General features: G+C 41.9%; 1 protein-coding gene across 2 annotated transcripts in view; it reads left to right on the forward strand.

Annotated features, from left to right (window-relative positions):
- Window positions 1-25853, forward strand: part of GRID2 (glutamate ionotropic receptor delta type subunit 2) — a 637449-nt gene that overhangs the window by 493106 nt on the left and 118490 nt on the right. For both annotated transcript variants that reach the window (XM_065736492.1, XM_065736493.1), the window contains one exon: window positions 25219-25320. In XM_065736492.1, the coding sequence (XP_065592564.1) occupies window positions 25219-25320 (102 nt within the window). The remainder of the gene's footprint in view (window positions 1-25218; window positions 25321-25853) is intronic.

Here is a 25853-nt window from a genome sequence, read left to right on the forward strand (position 1 = left end):
TCCCTTTAGACGAGATAGATTTCTTCTTCACATACAAATACATACACGATATTTTTTGTTGGAACGCTTCATTTCATTTTCTTTCTTCCGACAAGACTATATTAGCTGCAGAAAATTCACCAAAGCTTCAGGAAAACCCTGAGATATATTAAGCTCCCTTTAGGTGTAAATTGTCCTTTAAGGCTGCATTAGAAATAGCGTGGCAAAACACGCACCAAATTAAAAAAAGACCACGTAGCTGAAGTTCCCACTTTTCTTGAGCTAGGATATTTATAAAATTTACAAATCAGAAATGAAACCGAGATGTTTGAGGTTTTGGAATTAAACGTTCGTATTCTTAGTTTAAATGATTTTAGCTTTGTTTTAAGTGTGGCTATTGAAAATAATATTAACATATTCATTTACATAATTGTTATTCAGAGAGAAATTTTATCCATACTGAAAGTATTCTTGGTGAAAAGAACAGTAGAGGTAACCTTTTTTTCCCCAGCACGGGTTAGAAATCTCAATTTACGGAGGTAATTGGCGCTAAAATTCTTAAGCGTCTTGGAAGAAGAAAACAACCTGGACTAATAAAGATTTAAGCTCCAACATTTAGGTGCAGAATGAGTAACATCTAGGGCGTTTTACGACATTGTAATCCATTTTACCGAAGATTCAGAACATAATGGCCAGTGGATTACCTTTGTTGATGTATCCATGTGAATTTTAGACATTACATATTAATATGTGAATTTTCCATTATTTTTCTGCGTATTTTTCACCGTAGAAATACGTGCTTTAAAAACAAAGAAAAGTAAAAAAATTAGAAAAGTTGTTTTCTGTATCTATCTCAGCATCACTGAATTTCTGCAGCTGCAGACGTTGGCTGGTGCCTCAGAAATACCAAACGGAAGCTGTAGCGCTTAGCTTTGAAGAATGCAGGAATGAGTTTTACTCTTTGGGGTATTAGATGACTTTGCTCTGCAAATCCATATTTTCTCCTGAAGGCGCGTGATATACAGAAGTCATGCACGGTGCGGTTCCGGAAAGCTTTTGACTCCTTCGGATATTATGCCTCTCGTCCTTTGGCTTCGTGTGACTTAAGAGGCAGGTCACTAGCTGTTCATTCGAACCATTCACGTTGAAGGTGTCTAAAGTGATCTCGTAGGTACCCCTCCTTGACTTTTGTCTGCGCGAGACTCATTCAAGGTAGGTGACAAAAGGGTAGGGTCAGCCAGCTGTCTTGGCTATCTCCTGCAAAGGTTGATGAAAGCCCTTTTGTCTCCTTATGCGTTTGGTCTGCAGGAGCAGAATTGTCTGCCAACCGTTGACCATACATAATTAGTTGCATTTAAGATGCCAGTAAAATATCTTTAAAATCAATGTTCTGTGGCGGAAATGTGGTGATTAGTGTAGCAGTGTGTTGTTTTTTTTTCCCTTCAATTTCCATTTCTGCAAGTTCGATTGCATTAAGTTTACGGAGATCAGAGGTCTGAGGAAATTAGTTCAACTTGTTTTTAAAATCTACATTTAACTCGAGGCCTTGAATTAATGTGGATTCTAACTATAGGGGATGCGCCAGAAGTAATTCCTCCTATGTTATTATGCTAGACCTTGGCATCAGAGGTGGAAATTGGTGGTGTGGCAGTGGAGATTGAAGCTTACCTCCATTATCCCGTTACGTTTTGTTGCTGCGTGACAAACGGCAGCAAAGAGACCATCTGACAAAATGGTGTCTGATGTGGAAGAGTGCGTGAAGCAAAGGTGTGTCATTAAATTCCTCCATGTGGAAAAAATTGCACCCACTGATACTCGTCGATGCTTGCTGAACGTTGGTGGAGACAAAAGAGTGGTTGTGAGCACGGTGAGGCGGTGGGCAGTGCACTGCAGCAGAAGTGAGTGACAGCAATGCGGAAGACAAGCCGCATTTCAGATAGCCGTGCAGATTTGTATGAGCGCTGCATGCAGGCTCTTGTTTATCGCTGGTGAAAACACATTGCTGGTGGTGGTGACTGTGTTGAAAAATAGTGTTTTGCAGCTGAGAATTTGCTCCATCAAATGGTGCTGTTGTGCTTTTTGCGTCTCTTGTGGTTTCCGTGGAAACAAATAGGAAGCATTATTTTCAGAGTGACCTATGTCCATTTTTGAAGTTCACTGATTTTTTTCAGCAAATGAGTTTATGTTTTTGCAAATATGCACTGAAGATAAGTTTTTTCTCCCCACCCCATTTTGTTTTGAAAAGAATACAGTTGGGAGTGTATATTGCGGAAACATTCGGTGAAGTGTAGATTTTTCATAGAAAAAAAGTGTCATTCTCGACCCTGCGTTGAGAAATAAATGAGCAAATGTTGTATGAAGGACTTTCCACCTACTGTTTCATAGTGTACAAAGCCTACGCAGTTACAGCTGAGTGTCTGAAAGTGATGTTTGGGGTATGGAAGGTATGTTTCTTCATTCTCTAGCTCCTAACTTTAAAAAAAAAAAAAAAAAAAAAAAAGCTTCTGCAAGACTTCACGTTTATGTTAGTGATATAGGGAAAACTTTACAACTTCTGTTCTAACCGTACATCACCTGCAGCTTGCGAGGCTGATTTGCTAGCAGCTTCCCGCAGTGGTGCTACCGTGCTCTTCCGATAAGTAATCGTACCATTACGAGGCAAAACGCAGAATATTTTCCTCAATTTCGCAGTCTGTTTAGCAGAGAAAATCTTTCAAACGGCCGTAATTATCAAAGTCTTCACTCCTGTTGACGCTGGGAGCAGAGAACCTGCTGCACCGGCCCTGTCAGAGCAGCAGCTTGATTGCGCTTCCCTTCTGAAGGGCCATCGTTAGACTATCTATGTTGATTTGCATTAAGCATGCATTGTGCATGCCAGAGATTTCCAGCAGGATTTGCGAACGTATCAAAGCTTCTAATCAGTCCTATTCTTGTCCCGTCTACAATTTCTGTGCATCTTAACACCTCAGTAGTCACTGCGGTTTTTCTTCCTTTCTTAATATTGTAAGGAACTCTGTTGATTGCCTGCACTACCTGGAATAATAATTAGCTTTAAAGCCTGTTATGACTTATAGTAAAACTTTGGACGGCGGGCAAAAAAAAATAGGTTGGCTATGTAATTACACCATTGACAAAACACGTAGAACTACGGCACGATGTTGGTGACTACTCGGTGGTATCAGAGTTAAGGAGGAGTCGCGTAGTGACATCGTCGGTACTGGGCTGATGTACTAATCCAACTCGGAGTGCAGACATTATCTTTTTGCACTTGGACTCCAAAAAATTTGCACTTTTTGAAATGTGCAGTCAAGAACACTCGTGCACCAGACATCTACGTAATGCCTTTGTTATTTGCATCTGCAACCTGTTTCTTTATATGTGTGAACATAGATAGGACTTAGCGAGAACTTTGCCTCTTCGTGTACCTTATTGTTTATTGTGTTTGTTCTTTATTTACCAAGCACACTTTCATGTTTGTATATTCTGAATGAAGAAAGAAATGACCAGCGTTTTAGGGTGTAATCTATCTTTCCTAAGTTCTAATACTGCATCTGGGTCCCTCGCTGCAAGAAGGACATCGAGGCCCTGGAGCAGAGAAGGGCGACGAAGCCGGTGAGGGGCCTGGAGCACAGGCCTTACGAGGAGCAGTTGAGGGAGATGCGATTGTTCAGTCTGGAGAAGAGGAGCCTCGGGGGAGACCTTATTGCTCTCTATAAGTACCTGAAAGGAGGCTGTAGTGAGCTGGGGGTCAGCCTCTTCTCTTACGTAACTAGTGACAGGAATAGAGGGAATGGCTTCAACTTGCGCCAGGAGAGATTCAGACTGGTTGTTAGGAAATACCGCTTCTCTGAAAGAGCGGTCAGGGGCTGGAACGGGCTGCCCAGGGAGGCAGTCGAGGTGTTCAAAGAACGTTAAGATATTGTGTTGAGGGGCGTGGTTTAGAGAGAACTATTTGGTGGTAGGCGTACAGTTGGACCGGATGACCCTTGAGGTTTTTTCCAACCTTGGTGAATTTATCGTTCTACGATCTGTCTTCTTTGCGTTTTTTCTATCCTTTATTTCTCTCTCTGGCTGCCACTAAATGCAGAAGGGCTAAGTGTTTTTAAGTACGACCGCGGTGTTTGGTATGCATGTTTTCGTGGAGGCTTTGAATTTCCACTAGAAAAACCCTAGGAAATGGGTTCTCAAGGGATCGGACCCTGGGAGGAGCTTGCACTGGAGAATGGCGTAGATCGTTCCTCGTGAGCTTTGAAGTTTCTCCAGACAGGAGAACCCCTCGAGAGCCTTTAGATTGTGACCGTATCGAAGCGTAGCTCTGTTAGAATAAATTTAAGGTCCTTTTCTGACTTTTCCCTTACTGAAATGTTGCCTCCTCTGCCTCCAAACTTTGGCAGTCGGATATTTGTGGAATTAGCGTAACCTCCAATTTGAAGATTGCAAAAACGATCTTAAATGACAAATTCTGCCAACGTTACCTGCAGAACACGCTTTATAAGACATTTTCAATTTCATTTTTAATGTGCACAGCACTTTGCTATTTTCCTAGACTAAAATTTCAAGCTGTTGCCTGCAAATTGACTGCCTTGGACACGTGCCTTAAAAGACGGGAAGAAATAACAAGGCAGATTTAATGTTTTTCAAGCACTGTAAAATGTGGTTCTGTTTTGGGTGTGCAAGTTTCATTTATCCTTTGAAAGAGAAGGCAAATTATATGAATCTAAGTGGTTTTGTTCGATTCCAGTTTTGCTTTAATTACCGCGTTTGTATTAATATAATAACTTGGCGTACTTTTTTCAATCCAAAACACTAAGAAGTTTCCTTTCTACCGTTTGTGATGGAAAAGGCATTTGATTTTATCATTACACTTTCTCTGCAGTCTTGCAGACAGGTACGTTGTCGTTCTGAACTGAGAAATATCAATGTACTCCACTCATGCGGTCAAGCCCGATCTAAATCAACCCAATTGTGAGTAAAAGTCCTGTTACAGCCCTATCTCAGGAAAAAAAAAGTATTTAAGAGCGTGAGCTACGCAGCTGCCTCACATCATCCGTTGTAGATGTGGATCAGGTTGGTACTTCACATAATTAGAGAACTGCCGAAAGCAAATAAAAACCCTGAAAATGAAAAGCTTTGTATTCCCATCTGATGATACTTAATACAAAATGAAATTTATACGTGTATCTATCCTGTAATTTTCTTGGGTGTAATACACATAATGAAATTGCTCAAGTGGGTTTGTGACCGAGGAAGATGACTGAAGATATTCTTTACTAAATCTGTCTAGAGAATAATGCTGAGCCTACGTCACGCAAGTGAACAGTGAATATAAATTTGGTACGCTTACTTATATAATTTGCTTTTCAGTTCAGTCGTACCGTAGGCTGGAGCTCACAGCTTAGTTGGGAGTTTCATATCTTTGTATGCATTTTTGTGTTGCTGAGCGAAATTCAAAAGATCAGAGCCCAAAAGACACCAATGTTTCTGATTGAAAAGCAAATCTACGTAATTTCATTTGTTTTACTGCATGCTACATATCTAATGGAAATGATATATATATGTATATATATTTTTTTTTAGTTGGTTGGTTTTTTTCCTCAATTAGAGGTTTGATATTAAGCCATCTTTTGTGCACGGTATTTTTTCCTTCCAATCGCAGAAATAAATAAATAAGTTAAAATTTTATTGAAATTCTTAACTACCTGTTTGAATCCAGTAGTGAAATTGTGCTATCATCGAAGACAGCGGCAGAATTCCCTCAGAACGCTGTTTTTCCAGATCCTTTTTCTTTCGAACCTAGACTTTTTGTTTTCTTCATATCTAGAACTTGACAATCCAGTAGAACTAAATCTGTCTATAAAAAATGTAGTCATTGCGTAAAATTTCTGTATGGATACACAAGAGGTGGAGAAGAGGGGGCAGGGCTACAGTCGAATGGGTAGAGTTGCATTAATTGGTGAAAGAAGAGTTTGTGTTTGAACGCAGTTTCAGTGTTTTGTTATATAATGCTATGAAAAAAAAATAGTGGTAGTATTTAACCGTGAGTTCTACCTGAACCCTTTGTCTTAGTCGTGTACAAATTTATCGTACAGCAGATACTAGGATATCTGTAATATCCCTCTGCTGTGACGCTTTCTTTTTTTTCATTTTTGTCCTTTGAGATTGCATATCTCTGAAAGGCCCTTCCCTTAAAGGTCGTGACATCTTTTGTCTTTTGTGCCATTAATGTACGAGAGGTGCGTTGTTTTCCCCATAATTCAGTATTTAGCAGTGCTATTGCTAATTCAGTTTATCTTCTCCCGTCTCCTGGATGTTTCTATGTGTGAGCAGTGCGCATTTTTTTCGCTCCATCTCTTGAAAGGAAAACATTTTAACTGTAAATGCTGAGATCTGGCGTCTCTCCCAGGGCTGAAGTCATCATTTCGATCGCAGAGTTTTTTTAATGCTGCTGAGATTATTGCCGAATTTCAATTGTTCTCTTCAGAAATAGAAAAGCTTTCCTAGAATGTGAATTTTGTCTACCTGCATATAGTACTTCCTATACATGCATAGACTTAGACTCCTAATGGTTTTTGTTAAATGGAGTATCCTAAAGTAGAAGTAGTGTAAATAAGAGATAATGTACATTCCAGTTGTGCCAAGGCTCCGAAATCATGCAATATTAATGAAGGTTTTGATTAATACTTCTATATAAAACCAAAGGAGACAGAGTAAAGCTTTTTCTATTAGCATCCCCACCCTGTGTCTGCATTTTAATGAAAGCTTTGTTAATATTTAACGTGCACTTAAAGCCTCGAGCGTATGTGAAAGTGATGTAGTGGAAAAAAGATATGGACATTTTATTAAGCAGAGCAATTGGAACAAAAGAATAAATGTCAGGCTAATAATGCCAATGACAAATCCTGCAACTTGCAACATAGTTGAAGATTTTCAAGTGTATTTTGCGCTTTTGTACCGCACCAAAAGCAAATACTGTTCTCAGACACTTCAGACAAATTGCTGCTGATTTATTCACACATTCTTCATTTAACTGGTATATCTTTTGTTAAATACTGTAACACAGCATTTGTAAGCTCTCGAAGTGCCATGGGACTATCATAAATCAAGAAATGCGTTTACGTTAACTGAATGAAGTATTTTAATAAGCGAGTCTGATTCATTCGGACATCTGATTCGTTTGGATTTTTCCATTCGTCTGACTTGAATACTGTGCTGTATAAGAAGGAACTCTGCAGAGTATATTTTCGATCGCAATTTTTCTAATAGATCGACCCGGCACACAGGAGAAAAAGAATACAGTTATTTCAGCTGTGACGCTTGTGGAGGAAAATCCCTGGAAATGAGCCATGTAGTGAGAAATCTATATATTTTGCTTACCGCTCAGCCTACAGTCACGGTGCGCTCTTAACTCCCTGGACTCGTGTTTAAAGTAGATGTATCTACCTTTAACAGCCAGAAGGCAACCCCTTCTTTCGGTAAGGTCACAGGGAGTTATGTTATAAAAGTAAGTGCATCGTGCTGTGCTCTGGTACTGAATTACGGTCGGTTACCGCATTCTCTTAACGCGTGCAGAAGAGCAAAATCTCCGCTTCAAAACGTTTACAGAACAACTGCCTTTGCCTTATAAACTCTGACGAAGTTAGGTGTCCTTGCGAGGTGTCTTCCATTTTCTTCTTAGATCATTTCTTCTTGGCCTCCCTCAGTATTTAGCCAGGGAATAATTTTTCTATCTCTTTCTTTTTTTTCTGTTCACTGACAACCTGGCCTCTTTTTCCTATTTCCCGGATGTGAGTTCCGACTATTTGACGTGGGTAGAAGAAAGGTAGGCGAAATCTCTGTGTGTGGATACCGTATTGCCAAGTCCTCTTGATCCATGCACCTGTGTCTTGCTTGTTCCGTGCTAAAGTCTAGATTAAATTAGAAGTGTAAATCTACGGATGCGCTAGAGATTTTTGAATTTTTCTCAGAGGTCCAAAATGGTATGTTTTCCCTCTGGACGTAAAATGATTGAATTGTTTCACCCAGTGAAGACTTATCTAATGAGCCATCGATTTCAGTGTATAATGTCTTTACACGCAACTTTAAACAAAGAAAATCTGGCCCACGTGAAAATATACACGCTGTAAATCCGCGGCCGTATTTTTAAGTGCGGGTCTCTGGCTTTTTTTGTGTTTGTCAAATGTGTATTACTGTATCCTTATCTGTGTCTGCACGGACACGTGTTCGGGTAAACTTCCATTAACATGAACGAAACACTGATACTTTTAGGCTCTAATGCCTAACGCTGAGGCTGAACGTTAGTACGGTGTTTCCGAACTGCTTGAGTGTGATCAGAGGTAGCTGTGTAGCACTGTAACCGATTTCACGTATCCTCGTTCTCTTGTTTATCTTTGTGTATTCAAGTGATTGAAATTGTTGAAAGCACTAGCACGGGTAATAATTGCAATAGTTCGTTACGGGCAATTAGCGCCAGATGTCCGAATGACTGAAATCAACTCCTTTAAATAACAATCCTAGGAACCCGATATCGCCGTGAGATGGAGTATAACTATCAACTATACTCCCATAGCTTTTTCAAAGGTCTTTCCTGTGGCTATTTTTTTCTAAAATCTGACACTCCTCGTGTGTCTTAATATACCATTTTATCTTATCTTCACTTGTTCTCCCCTATCTTTTCATCAGTCCTCGTACATATTCTTGATTGCTGCGTCCACCTCTATGCACAAACGCGTGTTTGCGGTCAGTTTTGCTTCACTGAGTAGTCGTCGTTCTACCGCTAATAATTCAGAGCTCGTGAACATCTATAATTACTTGTGAAATGAGGAGGCAGAACTGCTGTGGTGCAATTGTTTTTACTAGCAGACTATTCAGAAGATCGTGCGTATATGGTGCTGATTTGTGTGGTTTGTGTATCGCCAAGCTGTAGCACACGCAAGGTGAGAGAGAAGAGGGTACCAGCCGGACAAGGAGCGGTCTCGGCCTCCGTCAGCTGCGTGCTCAGCTGCTGGTACGCCCAAAAAACCAAAGGTTGCTGGCAGAGTTGGGAAGAGACGGACGAATGCTGCAGGTGCCGCTCTAGCTTTGTTCAAAAATCTAGAGCTGACATCCAAAAATAAGTACCGTGGTAGCTGGACCAAAAGCCAGGTGCTTGGCAGATGTTCCAGAACAGGATTAAGCGAGGTGCTTCGCGGTGAGAGAGAGATGTTATTCTCAACAGGGGAGAAACGTGTCAGTCAGCTTCAGAATGCGTCAACCAAGGTTACTGCCTGCTGTCTCTTCAGGCTGTTTTAAGTGTGGAGCAGAGGGTCGGCCCCGTCTTTTTGCAGCGTTTTTGACGGATGCTGTCAGCCTCTGGTGTGGTGGAGGCGGAGCAGCCTGCCTCTCTTGTTACAGCAATTGCCGGAGAGTCATCTGTGTCTGGAGGTCCTACAGAGCGTTCTGCGCCTAAAGTTGTTTTGAGATCCGGCTACTATCTTCTTGTTCTTTTGAAAAATCTTGTTTTGGTTGGAGGTTGTGTTTTGCTTTGTTTTGTTTTTGAGGGGGTCGGTCGGTTGGTTTTTGTGTTGTTTTGTGTTTGTTTGTTTGTTTTTCCTAACTGTGTGTGTGATTCTTCTGTCGATTTCCTTTCGTGTTATCTTTCCCCGTCTGGGCTGTATCCCGACGTACTCTGTGTTTCGTTTTGAATCATCTTTTTCTTTATAGGAAACTGCACACTGCGTGGCATTTTTGGCCAATCATGAAATCGCAGTCTTTGTTCTTCCATTAAAGTTGAAAGCGGTGCTTTTATCATTCTCTTTTTGGGTTGCTGTTAAATATCCTACATTCCCTGCGTACTGTAACAGCACTTTTATTTGTAAGAGTGTAGATGAAGAATGGTATGTATATTCCTTAAATAGTTTTGGGTGAAAACGCTTCGCTGCGAGACAACTGGACTTCTGTAAACTGGTCTTATCTTCATCGCTTCTATACATTCTGTCCTTTTACGATACTTATTTTTTACCCGAGACTCCAAAGCAGTCGCTTTTTTAAATGTGAGAGAGGGCAAATTCAAAAAATAGATGTAAACATTTTCCTCGTGTACTGGGATTTTATAGTAGTGATGGATGCCTAAATACATCGGTGCTCTGAGTGTTTCTTTCGGCTATTACGTAAAACATGCTTCAGGCTCCGGAGTAGAAAGCACTAAAAATTTGAGTTTTTGCAACCAAGCAGCCGATGTTGTGCACCCTTTTCAAACATAAATGATCTGTAAAGAGATAGCTATCCTATCTTCTTGTAAGTAACCGTTGTCAGGAACAGTGTTAGACACGAATGCCATCTCGTCATTCAAGAGACGCTGATACACAAAGTTACAGTGCGAGGAGCTTCTCCCCGTCTCCATTTCTCTTCTGGATTTTCACTCCATTTGTAACCCACTCGCTGTGCATAGGTCGTTACTCTACATATTGTTAGAAACGTAGTATCCTCACATGCGCACAAATGAAAGATACTGGACTGATACGCTTAAGCGATCGGTGTTTGAAAGTAATGTGCAAATTGCAGTCCGGAAAAAAAAAAAAAAAAAACCCCACAGTAAAATCGACGCTGAAAATGCATGCTTAGTGCACAGTGCAGTTTAAAGTATGCATGTGGAAATGTACTGCTGGGAATTATTACTTTTTACTGTCTCCAGACCGCAGCATTTGAAGACCCGACTTTCGATTTCATTTATCTGTTCTTCTTGTATCCCCCCACCCGAGCCCAGAGCCGACTCGTATTATTTAGAGTGGGAAATCTGCGTGGCTTTTCAATGGATCCGACACGCTTACATGCTTGCCGGAAGAAATGTATGCAAATTGCGACCAGCCAGAATAATGACCAAGTTACCTGTTTTACTGTTACAGGTCATTCTGATTAGGTCTTTGGATATGCCAAGATATTTGGTTCGGGACAAAATTATGATGTTTTGTTTCTAAGGACAGAGTAATCTGGAATAAAAAGTAAAACAACACAGCTGGGACGAGAAGGGAAGATCGGCGTGTCCTTAAGAGGAAAAAAAGAGATAAATCAGAAGAACGTAATAATGAAATCTTTTGAAATTTAATGAAAACAAAATTAGCACTTAAAGTAGTTTAGGTCAGCTGACTTTGAGAGAGGGGAGAAAAAGGGATTGCTATGCTGACGCCTAGTCGTACACACAGTAGGTGATACCTACTTGACGTTTAACTGAGAAATCGAGTAGAAGTCAGAACTAAGTTTCACCATCTACAATTTCAACCTGATGTTCCTTTTCATGAAAAGTAGAAGTCTCTGTAAAAGCTATAATTTGGAGAGTTTTCTGCAAGTAAAATATCGGTTGCTTTATTTGAAAGATGCTTAACAGGACTAGGATCCGCAGCACCACCGATGAAATAAGTCTCTCTTCCTTTTTTTTTTTTTTTTTTTTTGGTTGTTTTCATCTGTTTGTGTGTGTCACAGTTTTGTGCCCCACTTCTTTACGTGAGGATCACGTAGCTTTGTGGTGCTAGAATGTGTGATGGAACCGAGAACTTTTTATTGTATCGTTTTTCTTCCCTCTAAGTAATTTATACTTACTGGGGAATGAGATAACTGAATTACCTGATAGCCTGGGTCAGGGCAGGCACAATATGTCATTTTTTGCATTTGCTGGAAAATGAACTAATGCAGGGCTTTTTAAACTCATAGTACTGCGCAATAAATGAATATATTTAGAAATAAATTTTTGGCAGATTTTATACATCTATATATATATTTTTTGTCTCGGTCGATTGATACTGAATCTTCAGTGTCAAGGGAACATATGCGTTGCTCAAACGTCAAGGGTGCTAACCGAACTTGCCTTGGAAAATGGGAACGGTGCTTTTGCTATTTTTCAGGCTCTTCTTACTGGGGTTTTCTTTTTTTGTTCTTGTTGGGTTTTGTTGTTGTTTTGTTTGTTTGTTTTTTGAACTGTTCTGACCGATGAAAATACTCTGAGAAGAAACAGGAAAAAAATAATTACGTACAGATCTGACAACACGTAATTTCTACACGTGACTGTGAAGCGTAGGTTATGTGGCCACGTAGACTTGTGGCCCACACAGGGAGAAGGCCACGAATCTTCTATATGTACTTCATGATCGGTAAAGGAAGAAGAAATTGCCATGTTTAATGATGTCTATAATTCAGTTACTCTACTGTTATTCAGCGTTGGCGTAGATGTGGCTCGTGGAAGATCTAGTTCCCTTGTCTTTGTTTAGATGTTTCTCTTGCTTTTGTTTGCCTATTTTTGCTTAAACACTTTCCAGCATTTTCCCAATCAAAGAGTCTGTAAGTTAAAAATCCCTGTTTGAAATTCTGCTGTGCTTTGGCTCCATTTTTAAAACGAGTCGGTGAGGTAGGCATGCGGCAATATGGAGAAAATAAGTGCTAATTGTGGAGCGGAGCACTGAATTGGCAGAGAGGGTTAAAAAGGTAAAAAGATTTGTGCTGGACAAATGTTTTTTTTCCTTTTTATTAGAAAGCCAGCTTTTATTTATTTTCCAAAGTGCCTTTGGGTTTTTGAGCTCAATTTAACATGGTTTATTCCAGGGGCATAAGCAAATAAGGTCGGATTCTCCGCTTCGTGCGTTACAGGTTTTGAAGTCCTGGAGCCGTTTATAGAGAATATAGGTTTCAAGTACCGATTTTTTGAAGGAAACCCGTACGGGATCAGATCCTGCAAACAGTTAAGGCTATAATAAACGTCATCCTTTCTAACAATAGTTACCGAGCAACAAAATATATACTTATTTATTTAACATATGTTCAAGCTTCAGCAGGACTAAGCAGATTTACGTGGTATGTACTCTCTCGCATAAAAACAGTGTCCTAAATAAGGCCGATGGATGAGGTTTGAATATCGGCGACATTCTTTTGGCGGTGGTCTGTGAACTGGTGAGATATTTAGTTTGGCCGATTCTGTAGGACAAGAAGTGCTGTACAAGTTCTGCTGACCGGACCCGACGGCTCATTCCTGACGATGACGGAAGCCAGGGCTAGAAAGAAATGTGAGTATCAAGATGATATGTCTTCCTGCTTTGTAGATATTTCAAATATGTAGGTTTGGCAGACACTTATTTACTTTTGCGGTGTCGATAAATGACCTTATATGCGGTCAGGGGAAGAATAGGGACGTGTTTTGTAAATGCTACTCGTCTATTTTTTAATGTAGTATTGCAGTGACGATACAAACTGAGCACTCTCGTGTGATACAGTGCTAAGTAGCGAAGCGTTTTATTTTTATTTGTGATCGCAACGGTTGACTTTTGAGTTCAGGTACATTTTATTTGAGTTTGGATTCCCAGGTTATCGTTGTTTAATCGTCCCACTCTGAAAAGTACTCGAGTGCTTTGGCGTTTTCTTTTTATAAGCGCAGGCTAAAACTGCAATGACACGCATCGCGTTTTAGCAGGTAGAAACCAAGATTAACCGTGTTATTTTGTTACGCTGATGAATAATAATCACTACTTTGAGTGGGGGTAGAGAGAGATTGCGTCTAGCAGCCAGCTGGAAATCAGAAGAGAAGGGGATATAATGAATAAAGGATAGAGTCATAGACCCAAAGAGGACAAATAATACTGCCGTAATAGCAAAGGACTCGGAATGAACCAAACGAAGCAAAATGAAACAAGAATGTTTGTTTAACTAACTTACGATATTCTCTATATTATTTCCCGCAAACGCACTAGCTGTAGTGAAATAGTAATTAAATCAGAACTGACGTTGGTAAGCTTTAGTTTAAGTCAAATTCTAGAAAAATAATTGCCTGAATTCCAGAACTTTTTGCCGAGGCGACTCTAGAAGTAATGCCTCCTATTTATTTCCATGGAAAGTACAACAGACACAAAAAAGCACAGTAACTCTATCTGATGCGAAGAAACTTCTCAGCCAAAATTAAGTAAAAAAAACCCCTCTTTTTCAACACAGTCTCCACAGTTAGCTTTTTTTGTTCTCCTACAAGGAACAGGAGCCTGCGTGCTGCGCTTGTAAAAATCTGTCTGGTGACTGTCAGTGTTACCGCTTTTGAAATGTACTACCTAGCACCTCGCTGTGCGCGCACATCCACTGCCTCGTCTCCGTAAATGTTCGGCAAGTGTCGATGAGCGTCAGTGGGTGCAATTTTTTCCACACGGAGGAATTCAGTTCCACAGCTTCGCCTCATACGCCGTTTCGTGTGAGACACCGTTCTGTTAGACCGCCCTTTTGTTGCAATCTGTTGCGTGGCAATACAATATAATGGAATGTTGTCGAGAAGGTTCAACTTTACGCTGCCTCGGCCGCAGTATCTGTCTCTGAAGTCACGGGCCAACATATTAAAATAGGAGGCATTACTTTTGGAGCAGCCTTCGCGGTATAGGATGTATTGGTCACGCAGCAAAAGCATGCCTCGTTTTTATGAGAAATTGCCAATGATCTGGTTTTGAGACAAAATATTAGAAAATGTTATCGGAATATTTTCACTATATATATTCCTGACAGATCTCAGTTAGAAAAGCGAGAATGCCAAAATCGGTGTTAATGAAGCTTAAAGAAAAGGAAAACAAGATAAAATCAACCGTTTTAAGGAGTGTGCAAGATGAAGATGGAAATGCAAGGCAGTCATTCCATTTTAGTACCTGGCACGTTTGTCTTCGTAATTTTTCGGTGAAGTGTTTTCATTCAGTGTTTCGTCTGTGAAAACACTTTCGACATTTCTTTTTTGAAAAATATTTTATGCTTATAGTCTGGATTATGATCTTTAGACACACTTTGAAATGAATTGAGCACTCCCGCTTTCGAAGATGCTTTAAGACACGTTTCAAATCCTTAAAAGCAGTCTGCGGGTCAAAGCTAGCGCGTCATTGCTGAGAACCTGTCAGAGAAATCTGAATTTATTACCTGAAACTCCCAGGAGAGAATTTCTCCCAAGACACACTTCGCGTGACTGGCTTAAGCTTCTAATGTTTTCTATATTCAGATATAAATCCCCTTGTAATGAAGAGAAGAGAAGGTAGCAGTCCTTTCGATATCAGATTTCCCCTCTAAAACGGTCTTTTTAACCTGTCTCCAAATCCGAGGCAAACAATGCTCCTCCGTTGAGACCCAGAAAAGCTGAATTCCATGAGATGCCCTAGTATTTTGCTTTAACTCTTAATATCAGACGTACGGTCAAAACAGATGAGGAAACGCATCGAAGAGATTGTGGAAAATTATCGTATGATGTACTTTACACCCAAAAAGTTCAGGACACTGTTCTTTATTTAGTGCCTTCAGTCCCATCACTGTGAGATCAGTGTTTCAAGAAAGAGTCGATAGGATCAAGTGCTGTTAGTGTGAGAACAGAGATTCTAAAAGAGTGTAAGCCTTTGTGAAATTAACTCCCGCACTGACGCATTATAGAGAGTTGGTGAACTGCACCTAATTTACATATAAATTTGACGTTATTTTTTCATGCAAAAGCATAGAACCAAGATAAATAAATAAATAAATAAAATGCTTCTACGGTCAGGTACGCTCACGCTGCATATTGTCACAACTCCAGTACCAAATCCAGTACCAGTGATTTCCGTCACTGAGAATTTTCTCCGCTGCCAGCGATAGTTAAATGAGTAAATGAACTGTACTCTTTTCTGAGTTCATTTAGTAATAACCTGTCCACATAAAACTAATGGTTCAGTTCCAGATAGCCGGAGGCACGAGCGTAGACAACTTTTCTACTCCTCCACCGCAGAATTTTCTTTAAAAGTCTGCAGTTTCTAGCGTTTTCGCTTCTCTTGACAACCTGCCTATCTGTTATATTATAGCCTTTGCTTTCCCTCAGGCTCTGCCAAGAAGTTTGCACTTGCAGCTTGATCAAATTACATGCCTTTCCTTGATGTGAACATGTACAACACCATCGTGCTTGGCTGGGGAAGAGATGACAAATTACTGCACGTCTCTTAGTTACGTCAGCGATCCGAATCCAGTCTAAGCCACTAGTGACTGACTGCCATCCCTAAATAACCCGTGTGAAACAAGAGACAGTCTTAACCCCTTTAATTTCATAAACGAAATATTTCTTTAGCGCGGTCGAGGAAAGCCTGAAAAAATCACCTATGCTATAACTACAGCTGCGAATGGAAGGAAAATTACGGAGCAACAGCTGAGCTTTGGTGGAAAGGGAAAATACCTCCGACGGATGCTGGACTATAAGGCAGCACTTGATTGACAGCAGCATCTCGAAGAAACTGAGGAACAAGGTTCGCTCCTCCTTGTTTTTTAGTTCACCAAACGGCAGCTTTTGGTTCTTCCGGTTACCGTTATGATGGTAACGTTAGTACTGATCGGCTATGTTAATACGGCGGCAATCATCACCGTAATGACACCACATAAGAAAGAGCAAAGGCAATAATTTAGTTAAAATATAAAGTACTATTACCCGTTACCTCTCATAATGAGAAACTGAGGAGTAGCTTAGCAAATCTATGCTCATAAGACTGTTCTTCAGCGTATCGAGAAGCTTCTGGAAGAGAAATAGAAGCAGTGGATCTCAGTAGCTTTTTTCTATCGAGGTTTGAAGTTAGACTTAATCACACGCATCAGCTGCGCCGCAGAAGTCGGGTTAAAGATCTTGAGATGTTGTTCGAACGATTTAGTGTGTTCGTATCCCAACGTAACCAAACTGCCCTTTCAGGCAAGTAAAGCCCCGTTCTGCTTCGATTGGGTTTTATCGACTTGTCGATTGCGATATCAGAAATCTTACACGCCTGCTCATTTTACGCTGGGTAAATGAACTTCGTCAGTTTTACGCGTATTGATCCCTGAATGTTTTTCCACCTGTACGATTATTTTTAGGGTACGGCGTTATCCTTATTTAGAGGGCAGAGTGTAATCGATATCGCTGTGTTAAAATAGAAGCGCTGTCCAAAATTCCTGAAGATCGATGTCATTTCACATTGAAATTAATCCACTGGATAAGATTAATCATTTTTGATTACGGGGAATTTTCCCAGCAAATTCATTATGTAAATGAAATATTTAATAGTGGATCATTATTTCTTCGAACGCGTATCGTCTGAGACATCATGTAAGATAACGGATCGTAGTCTTGCGAAGAAAGGTGTCAGAGTTTGTGACAAAGTTAGAGCTCTCTGTAAACTTTCCTAGATGTTTTCGGTCTCCGTAGCGACTTTATGGCGTGTATTTCTAAGTACAGATAGAAGAGATATTGTGTAATTCGGGAACGTTTAAGTTAAACTTGTCTACGTCGCATTGAAGTTTCGTGTCTGCAGTATTTTTTTTACAATTTCTGTTTCGTTTATCTCTCGCAAATATTGACGTGTTATTTAATACAATGCTTAAACTACTGTCCTGTTTCAGATAACTTTTTGTGCATTTGATAAGTCAGCATCCCGAGTAGGAAGCATTTTCCTTGATCGTGTCTGTGATATCAGATTGTCGATAAGGTACGTGGAAAATGAAAGGCGACGTTCTCATTAGCGTTAGCGGGAACTGAATTTTCAAAGCAGAGAAGAGAACTCTCCTCTTGCATTAGCTCTGCAGTCCAGCTCGTAGCTAGCGCTGACGGAATTGCATCTGTGCTACCTACCGACTTTCATTCTCTCTTGCAATTAATCTGGCGTTTGACTTATCTTTTCAATAGCACCAACTGCATGTCAGAGCGTTACAAAGTATGAATAACTGTGCAATTTTGATTAAAGCAGAAGTGTGGTGAGACCGGATGTTGGCGTAGCGCTTAGCACGATACGCAGCGCGCGTGAATAGAACTTACGCGAATGGTGACTTAGGTCAGCTTCGTGGAAGACAATTGGTACCGGAAGTTACCGAGATCAGTCTCACCGCTATCGAGGCGTACGGGAATCACAGGAGTGCACGATACTGGGGGTCAGCGAAGGGCTGAATGTGTTGAATAAGGACGTTGCTGACTTCTAAAGAGGGAGAACATTGTGGTTCAAAAGAGAGCTCCGGATACTCATTTTGAACAGTTTCATTCGAAACTTAGGCCGGCCATTGTCTAATGACTACTTCTAACGTGGTGCTTCTTTTAAATTGTGCTAGGTGCTCAGAAGGTTAAATTACTGGTATTCGAATAAGGCGAGGGAGTTAATCTACACCAGTTTAGAGAATGCATAGAAAATGTTGGAATGCCTTAATGTGCTTTCCGTACAGAGCAAACCGATGTAACGGTTGGGAACGGTCAACGGGGATAGACAGTCAGTTAGTCTTTGGCAGTGAGTCTCCTGGGTGAAGGACAGCATTATGAGAATATTTTAAGCATAAACGCATTGTATTTTATTTTCTTCACTCTATCTTTTTCTCTCTCTCTTCTTCTCTCTTTTACTTATTTATTTATTTATTTGTTTTTATGCTTGTTTGTTTAAATCGTGTCACGACCATTGTGGTTTAACTCGGACGGCGGCTGAACACCACACAGCCTTTTGCCTTCCCTCCCTTACTCCTAGAGGGCTGGAAGAGAGAATCGGAAAGAAAAAATCTATAACTCATAGCTTGAGATAATAACTGTTTACTAAGACAGTGAAAGAAGAGGAAAAAAGTTATAATGTTAGAGTAGTTATAATCTTATTTATGCGTGCGTATCTATATAAGTTGCGCTACAGTTCTCACCAGCACTGATGATGGGCAATTGAGAGTAGCTTTTCTGATGCGAAAACTGCATGAAATAAGAAATGAAGGACGTATATTCACCATAGATACGTAGGTTTCGAAAGCACGATAACGAGAAATTCATTCATCTCGCCACAGATGTCAACATTGTACCTTTGACTATATATATTTTAAGTGGTTCATTATTTTCCTGCGGTTTCGAAAGTCGGAATGTGAAGCGAAAAGGGAGAGGCGAGTCTTTGATGTGACACTGATGAGAACGTATCTTGTAAAGTTTAGGATGGGTCAGAAAAAGGCGAACTGTGATCAAAGGGGATAACGAAGAGTTATGAAAAGTTTCTGAGCTTTTATCGAGTTAATTGGATCCAGTACTGCTTGGACAGGACCTTTTCTATCGTTTGTGTGCCGCTTTGAGTGGTTTTGGCGGTTTATATCGTGCTTGATCCGTGGCTGTGGGAAGCTCTTCATCACCGTAGATTTTTCTGACGGAAATCCCATGGAGATCTGTAGACGGCGCAAGAGAAGACTTTTCTGTGCTACAGAAGAGGCTTCACGTTCATCTTAGTACATTATTAAAGACGCACGGCGTTAGCTTCGTTAAAGGAAAAATCCTCCATCTGCTATGGATTTTGACAACGTATGCCTAGGTTTCTTGGGTTTATGGGCTTCGCCGTATTAACAGAGTTGGAATCGAGCGAGAAAAAACTGTCAACCTATGAACTTAATTCTGTTAGCTTTAAATGTTAAGAAGGTAGCCGATACGTCAGCAGTACGCTTTGGGAACACGTCTGCGAGAACGAATGATTTTACGCTTTCTGCTACGTGGCTCCGAGTCACAAGAGTTGTGTGTTGTGTTTTTTTATCAATACCTTTGGTCCACTTGCAGTTGAACACAGACTATATGGATTCCTGCAGATGCAGTGACTGTTGCTATTCTAATGACGCGCACTACGTGCTCTGCTGTCTTCTGTGTTTTGGATTATATTTTTTCTCGCGTGGTTTTGCACTGTTGCACAGGAAGTGATTTGGAAGCGTAGCAAATTCATCGGCTTGGCGTCATAAGGAAATCGGGGAAGCCCGATATTAAACGCTAGAGTTTGGAATTGCAGTCTTGTGTTGTGATCATTTGAGGTTTTATAAAACTTTGACAGAAAGCATTTGGGAGAGAGCCTCTCTATGCTTCAACTATTCCCATCTTTTGTCTTCACGCTGCACGCCAGCTATTTCCTGTGGAATTTCATGCTTTCTGTTTCTGGTTTCAGTTCCTAAGTTCTATGGATAAGAGTCAGATTTATCTGTCTGGGAAGTTCTAGTAAAATAAAAGGATTGTATGAACAGTCGTTGGGTTTCAGAAGCTGCTTTAACTTTTGTTTTCCTACATGTAAGGAAAGCCGTGGTGTTGTTTTTAAGGTGTTACTTTGGATTATGTTATGCACCTAGGACTGATTTTGAAACGGGTGTATGTCAGATGGGAGAAATAGCATATTACTGAGTCAAGCCTGCCTCAGATAAGACAAGTTTGTCCCGCTCAAGGAGATATTGGTTTCTTAGGTATTTTACGCGAGAACTCTGCGCTCTCTTAAGCGAGCAAAAAAACAACAACCCAAAAAAAAAAAAAAAAAAAAAAAGGAAAAAATACCTTTTTGGATTAGGATGCCGATGGGCAACAAATGTTGTCTGTCTTGCAAGTGTTTCAGCTAGCGTGTGTCAGCTATTTCCAAACTACTTGTTTCTCGTCTGGAGCGAGCTTCCTGTTCCATACAGTGTTTTGAGTAGATCACGGCACCTCTTTGTTGTTGTGTTTCAATGTTGTTCTTTTTTAATGATCAGCATATTCTTTTCTACAATTGTCCTGCTGAAAGGAGTTTGAAAAGTGTTGCCCTAGCTTACCCCGTTGCCACCGTCTGATCCCTTAATATCCTTGTTTGGGTCGTTGAGGAAACGGTGAAACAAGTATGTCATGGAAAAGGAGGGAAAAAAATGCGAAAGGCGAAAGCAAGAGAAGCGGGCTCCAACTGTAATGTATTTAGTGAAGTACGGTGTCCCTCATAATCCGAGTGGAGAAGCAGGAGGCGAGGGGAAGTTTCCAGGGAGAAGGAGCTACCGGAGAGAAAAGGAGATTCGAGGGCTCCGGAGAAAGCAGGGACGGGAAGCGATGGAACGCAAAATCGAAGCGGGATGAAGTGAAAGCGAGAAGCAGCCTCGATCCCTTTAGCAACCCAAGAGAAAATCCAGGTCCCTCTACCGATAGGAAAAGGGCACGGGAGACTTTGGAGAAGATCGAGGGAAGGAAAAATAAAGAAGAAAGCAAGTGCGCTGGAAGCATGCAGAGAAATTGCAGGAGTCGTAGCAATACGGGAAAGAGCCAGATAATCAGTGCTGAGGAAGCTGCTGAAAGAGTAGCGGCGCCACGCAGAGGACCGGAGAAGGAAAAAATGTGTTTTCCCAAAATAAAAGACGAGCAGTATTGGGCTATGATGGATTGAAACCACCAAATTTCCAATGAAAGGAAATGCAGTAATAGAGCAAATAATCTAGAGGTGACGGTCGTAAAAAAGCGAGGGAGATTTGGAACGACGCCGCTGACTCGAGGAAACGGTTCGTTACCTTTGAGATGCGGTGATTTACTACGCTTTCCAAAAATCGAACCGTTAAGAGTTCCTCTGGAAACTTGGCCTAAGCGCTAAGCTGTGTTTCACGAGCCGAGCGCACGGTGTGAGAGCAGTTATGTACTCTGTGAATGTTTTTTCTCCCTGTATTGGTCGGTGCTGCAAAACATCCAATTATAACTTCTGGCATCGGTCCGGTGTCACGAGGCCTTGAGGAAATGCTAAGCCGAGAGCCGGGAGGAAAGCAAGCAGCCCACTGCCGGCAGGTAGATTTTCGTTAGCGTCTTTATTTCTATTCAAAAAGGGAGCAAATGCGGTCAGGCTCCGAAGGGAAGCATTTTATTATCTATGTTATTTAATCCCGTGCTCTGGCTGTGACAAAAGAAATCCGTACTCAGGTCATTTGCACGCGTCTGTGATCGGTTAATCGCAAAGAACTGAACGCTCGGAGCGGTGCAGTTATGCTCCTTAAGGCTCTGGATTTTAAAGCGAACTCGCATGCTCACATGCCCCTAACGTATGTTGAGAACGGCAGAGCGATTCTGGTAATGATTCATTCCTTCTTAGTCCAGAGCAAAATTAAAGCAATGAACCGTAACGTATAAAAGTATAGCTTCCTTACGCAGAATTTAGGTATTGCCAGTTTTGGTATACATTATACGATTTTTTTTTTCCTATTGTTTCAAACAACTTATTATTTGCTGACTGTTGTCTCAGCTCCGTTGAAGGGTGAAGCTTAACGCAGCCTTCCAACTAACCGGGTTCACTGGGGAACGGTTGTGGTGATCAAAACCGGTCCTTGTTGTGTTATCGCTCCCGGGAGTACCGGAAGATTGGTTAACCTATGGTTATCAGACATTTTCCAGATGCGGTTGACCGGACATTGGGTGCTTGCTCGGGAGCTAAACTAACGGGACCTTGCGCAGGTAAAAGCGTCTCCCTCAAGTTTTTGTTGCCGACAGTGTCGGAATGACGTCCCAAATGCATCTTTTGTGGAGTTTCTTTTGTGATGTGGTCTCTGATTTCTCATTGGCTCGGATATATACAATCCCAACTGAGATGAGAGTTGTAGCAGAACTGCTGTGATGGCCTGACCCAGTGATTGAGCACCTGGTGGGAAGGCGGGGCCAACTCAGGGGAGCTCAGGTGCACAGAATGCAGCTGAGTGATCAGAAGGGGTGGATCCTCGCTCCGCCCCTTCCCAGAACTCATTTAAGGACTGGCGGTGGAGGCGAAGGCATCTCGCTGTGGTTCCCTGCCTACGGGAGGTTTTCCAAAGGGAAGCGGGTTTTCTCCTCTCATTTCTACATCCACGGCCGCTACGTTTGGCCTCACGCTCGTTTGCTGCGGCCTGGGACCGTGCCACCCCACTGGTATCGCTGAACTTATTTTCAGCTTTATAGCATCGCAGCGTTACGAGAGTCATCGGGTGTATTCCGTGCAAAGCAATCCTCGTATTCTCCCGCATGAGCATCGCTTAAAGCGGTGTCCTAGTAAGCTTTGTAAATGCTGAATCCGTCTGCCACGTGGTGCCAGTGAAGAGGTACGTTCACAGTTTTTCTGTTTAATTGATCCCCTTTGTGAGTCTTCTCAGAGCACCTGAGATGTAGAGTCTCCCGGTCGAATGGTGTCTCGTGACAGGCTTGTGATATCTCTTTTATTTGTTAGAGGTTTTTCTAGTGTGGAACGGAGTCGGTTATTTCTAACAGCTGTTTTTTCTCATAGAGTCTTAAGTCAGAGAGGAAAATCAGTTCTTAAAGCTGGCTGAAGCCAGGTGAAAAATGAGAAGGGAATTGATGAACGGTACTGCAGGTGAGGAGGGCGGTGCTGTTTGCCCAGGTGACCGGCTCTCGCGCGAGCCTCTAACGGAGCAGCTCACTGAAAATGCTCTGCGGAGAACACTGCCGCCGCCCGTGTTTTCTCAGACTGTAGCAAAGCCGCTGTCTTGTGGGCTGGCTGGTAGGTTTTTTTTAAGGAGGCTAAGGAAACTGTGGAAAGAGGAAAGAGTAGTCGTGGCATCCTAACTGATTCTGGCTGCACGCGTCACGGTGTTTTTTCTTTCCGAGGTCCTCTGCGGTTTTCTGGAGTGTTTTCTACTCCGTCCTTGTAGTGTTTCTGCGTAGAAGCGGTCTGAGTTGAGATCAGAGGCGGCTGCACTGAAGCGCTGGATTAAGTGGTTCGTAAGGGATAAATGATAAATTATTAGTATCTGCATTATCGGTGACACAACAAAAGAAGCCCGGAAATAGAGCGACAGCCGTTTTGCAGAAACGGCAGAGAGAGACAGAGCTGAACACGAAGCCTCTCGCTTCTTCCTTCGCTGTCTGCTGTCGTTTCGTGCTTGTGATGCCGCTACTCCACAGCAGATCGTCAGGCCGCTAGTTAAGGAGTCCTCGTTCAGGCGGGGATCGGCAGAGGGGCGGAACTCCGGACCGGGCGCCAGACTCCCTTCGCCTCCGGGAGCGCGGTCTCTCGGCTGCCGCGGAGATACGGCGCGCGTGGTTCCCCTGCAGTTTTTCGAATGTCTCGGATTTGTTGTGGAAACTTTTGTCTCTCCCGATTGCTCGGTTACGGTAGTTTGAGTAAAGTTACACCGTTCCTCCTCAAATCGTGCCGCTGTTGTTTTTAGACCTGTCGTATCGCCGCGTACCTTTCCACCCCTCCCCTCTGGAGCGCGCGGCTTTTCTCGGGCGGGCGCCTGGCTACCGACGGTGCTGTTTTTTTGTTTTGTTTTGTTTTTTTGTTCTTCCTCTCCCCTTTTTCTTTTTTGTTTTCCTTGTGTCCGGCGTATAACACCGTGGCGCTGTTTCAGCAAAGGTTAGCCTTTGCTTTAGCCGCAGGGACACGCTGAACTTGTCGTCAATAAATCCTGTTTCATTTTTGCCTCATAATAGTAAGCAGCTGCCACTCCAATTAAGTTTCCACTTGTCAGGCACGGCGCGTTTGTCTCTGTCGTGATCGCGCCGAGTCGAGGAACAAGTGAATTGGAAATGAAGCGAGCAAATAGTGGAAAATGAAATGTCTTCTCTTGAGAGGAAATTGGGCGCGCTGCTAATTTTGTTGCGATCTGTTGCGCTGTGATTTTTGCCGTAAAGAAGTGGAAAGGTTTGAGGGAAAAACTTCCCAATTTGAGTGTGTCCACATTGAAGCGCACAATTAAAATTTTTTTCTCAGAGAGAGAAGGAGGCCGAGCTGCCTCCAAAGTTCACTGAAGTCAGTCGTTTTACTTCTGTAGGTTTTTGGATGTAACGCAGGTATTTTTTGAGGCCAGGAACTAAATTACGTTTCACTGTCTACTAAATTCAGATTAATGCTAACACCCGTTCAGAGCCGTCCCTCAGGAAAGGCTTCTGTATGTTAAAAGAAAAAAAAAAACAACAACAAAAACCATTAACAGATACGATTGCGCCAGGGCCAAACCACTAATAGCTGCTTTCCTTCTTGTGCGCTGTCTGTTCTCTGCGCTCCTCTGCGCCTAGGTGTCTTTTGCTTAGCCATTTTTAAATTGAGTCTTTGTCCTGGCTACAAATTACCGCCGGTTCGTTATCGATGAGACATTTTGATGAAATGTAGTTAATGCTTTCAGTTAGGGTTCTGCTAGGAACTACAGGCAGGTTCAGACAGCGTATTGAAATTCTGGTAGCTGTTATTTCACCGATGAGTGTATTAGTGGAAATGAGCTGAAAGTTTTTCTACAGCCTTACTATGTTTCAGATAATTTTTTATTAATACTGAAGCTCTCCCTGTGCTCTTCAATAGCAAAATGTATGCCTCCAAACGCTGGATGCTGTCATCCATTACGCTCTGGTATTTGAAGGCACAGAGTGATATCCCTTATTGCTTCATTTGGAATGTGGAGATAAATCTGCGCACAAGTCCTCCTCCGACTTTCCTTTCTATTGTTTCCAAAAGGTGCTCTGCATATTTGCTACGCTCCTACTCGAAGCCACCTGAGAGGGAGTACTGGTGTTATGGCCATTGCGGAACCAACCTCTGCTTTTTCTTTCAGCTCGGCTGCTGGAATCCCGTCACCGGTCTGAATGGGTCCCTCACGGACAGGAAGTTGGAGAATAACATGCGAGGAGTGGTTCTACGAGTGGTGACCGTGCTGGTAAGCGGAGATCTTTCTCCTTTTGCGCTGGAAGATATATGTTTTTTTGGTATTCTCTCCTTATCGAGGGGTGTAATTTGAAAGGATTTGTATTAGGTCCATAATCTTACCCATTGTTACCAAGTCAGCGAGCAAACATTTAATTTATGCCTGTCTGTATCAGAGCTAGGGTGTGGTTTTCACTGACCAAACTCATAAAAAAGTCCTTTTTTGTTTGTTTGTTTAATTCAGCACCTGAACCGACTTCCATAAAACCGGGTATTTTTTTCCCCACAGGCACATAGTGTGTTTGAGAATGCAACCGTATGATCTGACCGAGTAACTTCAAATGTTGTGTTTAGAGCTAAAGTTGCCTAGACGAAACTGAATTTGATTTTTTGAATGTAGTTACTCGTCGCCTCCCTATTGCCGTGCCAAACCGAGTACGGTCTGACCCGTGTTGTCTCGGTGCTTCGACGCTAACAATAAAGACCGAAGATTTATCTGCAGGCTCTGGACGACCTCTCGAGGCTCTGTAGCGCTTACCTATGTTT

Source organism: Cyrtonyx montezumae, unplaced genomic scaffold (assembly GCF_038088225.1).
Source record: "Cyrtonyx montezumae isolate F1298 unplaced genomic scaffold, pur_monq_1.0 scaffold_2, whole genome shotgun sequence".
In the NCBI taxonomy this organism is placed as follows: domain Eukaryota; kingdom Metazoa; phylum Chordata; class Aves; order Galliformes; family Odontophoridae; genus Cyrtonyx; species Cyrtonyx montezumae.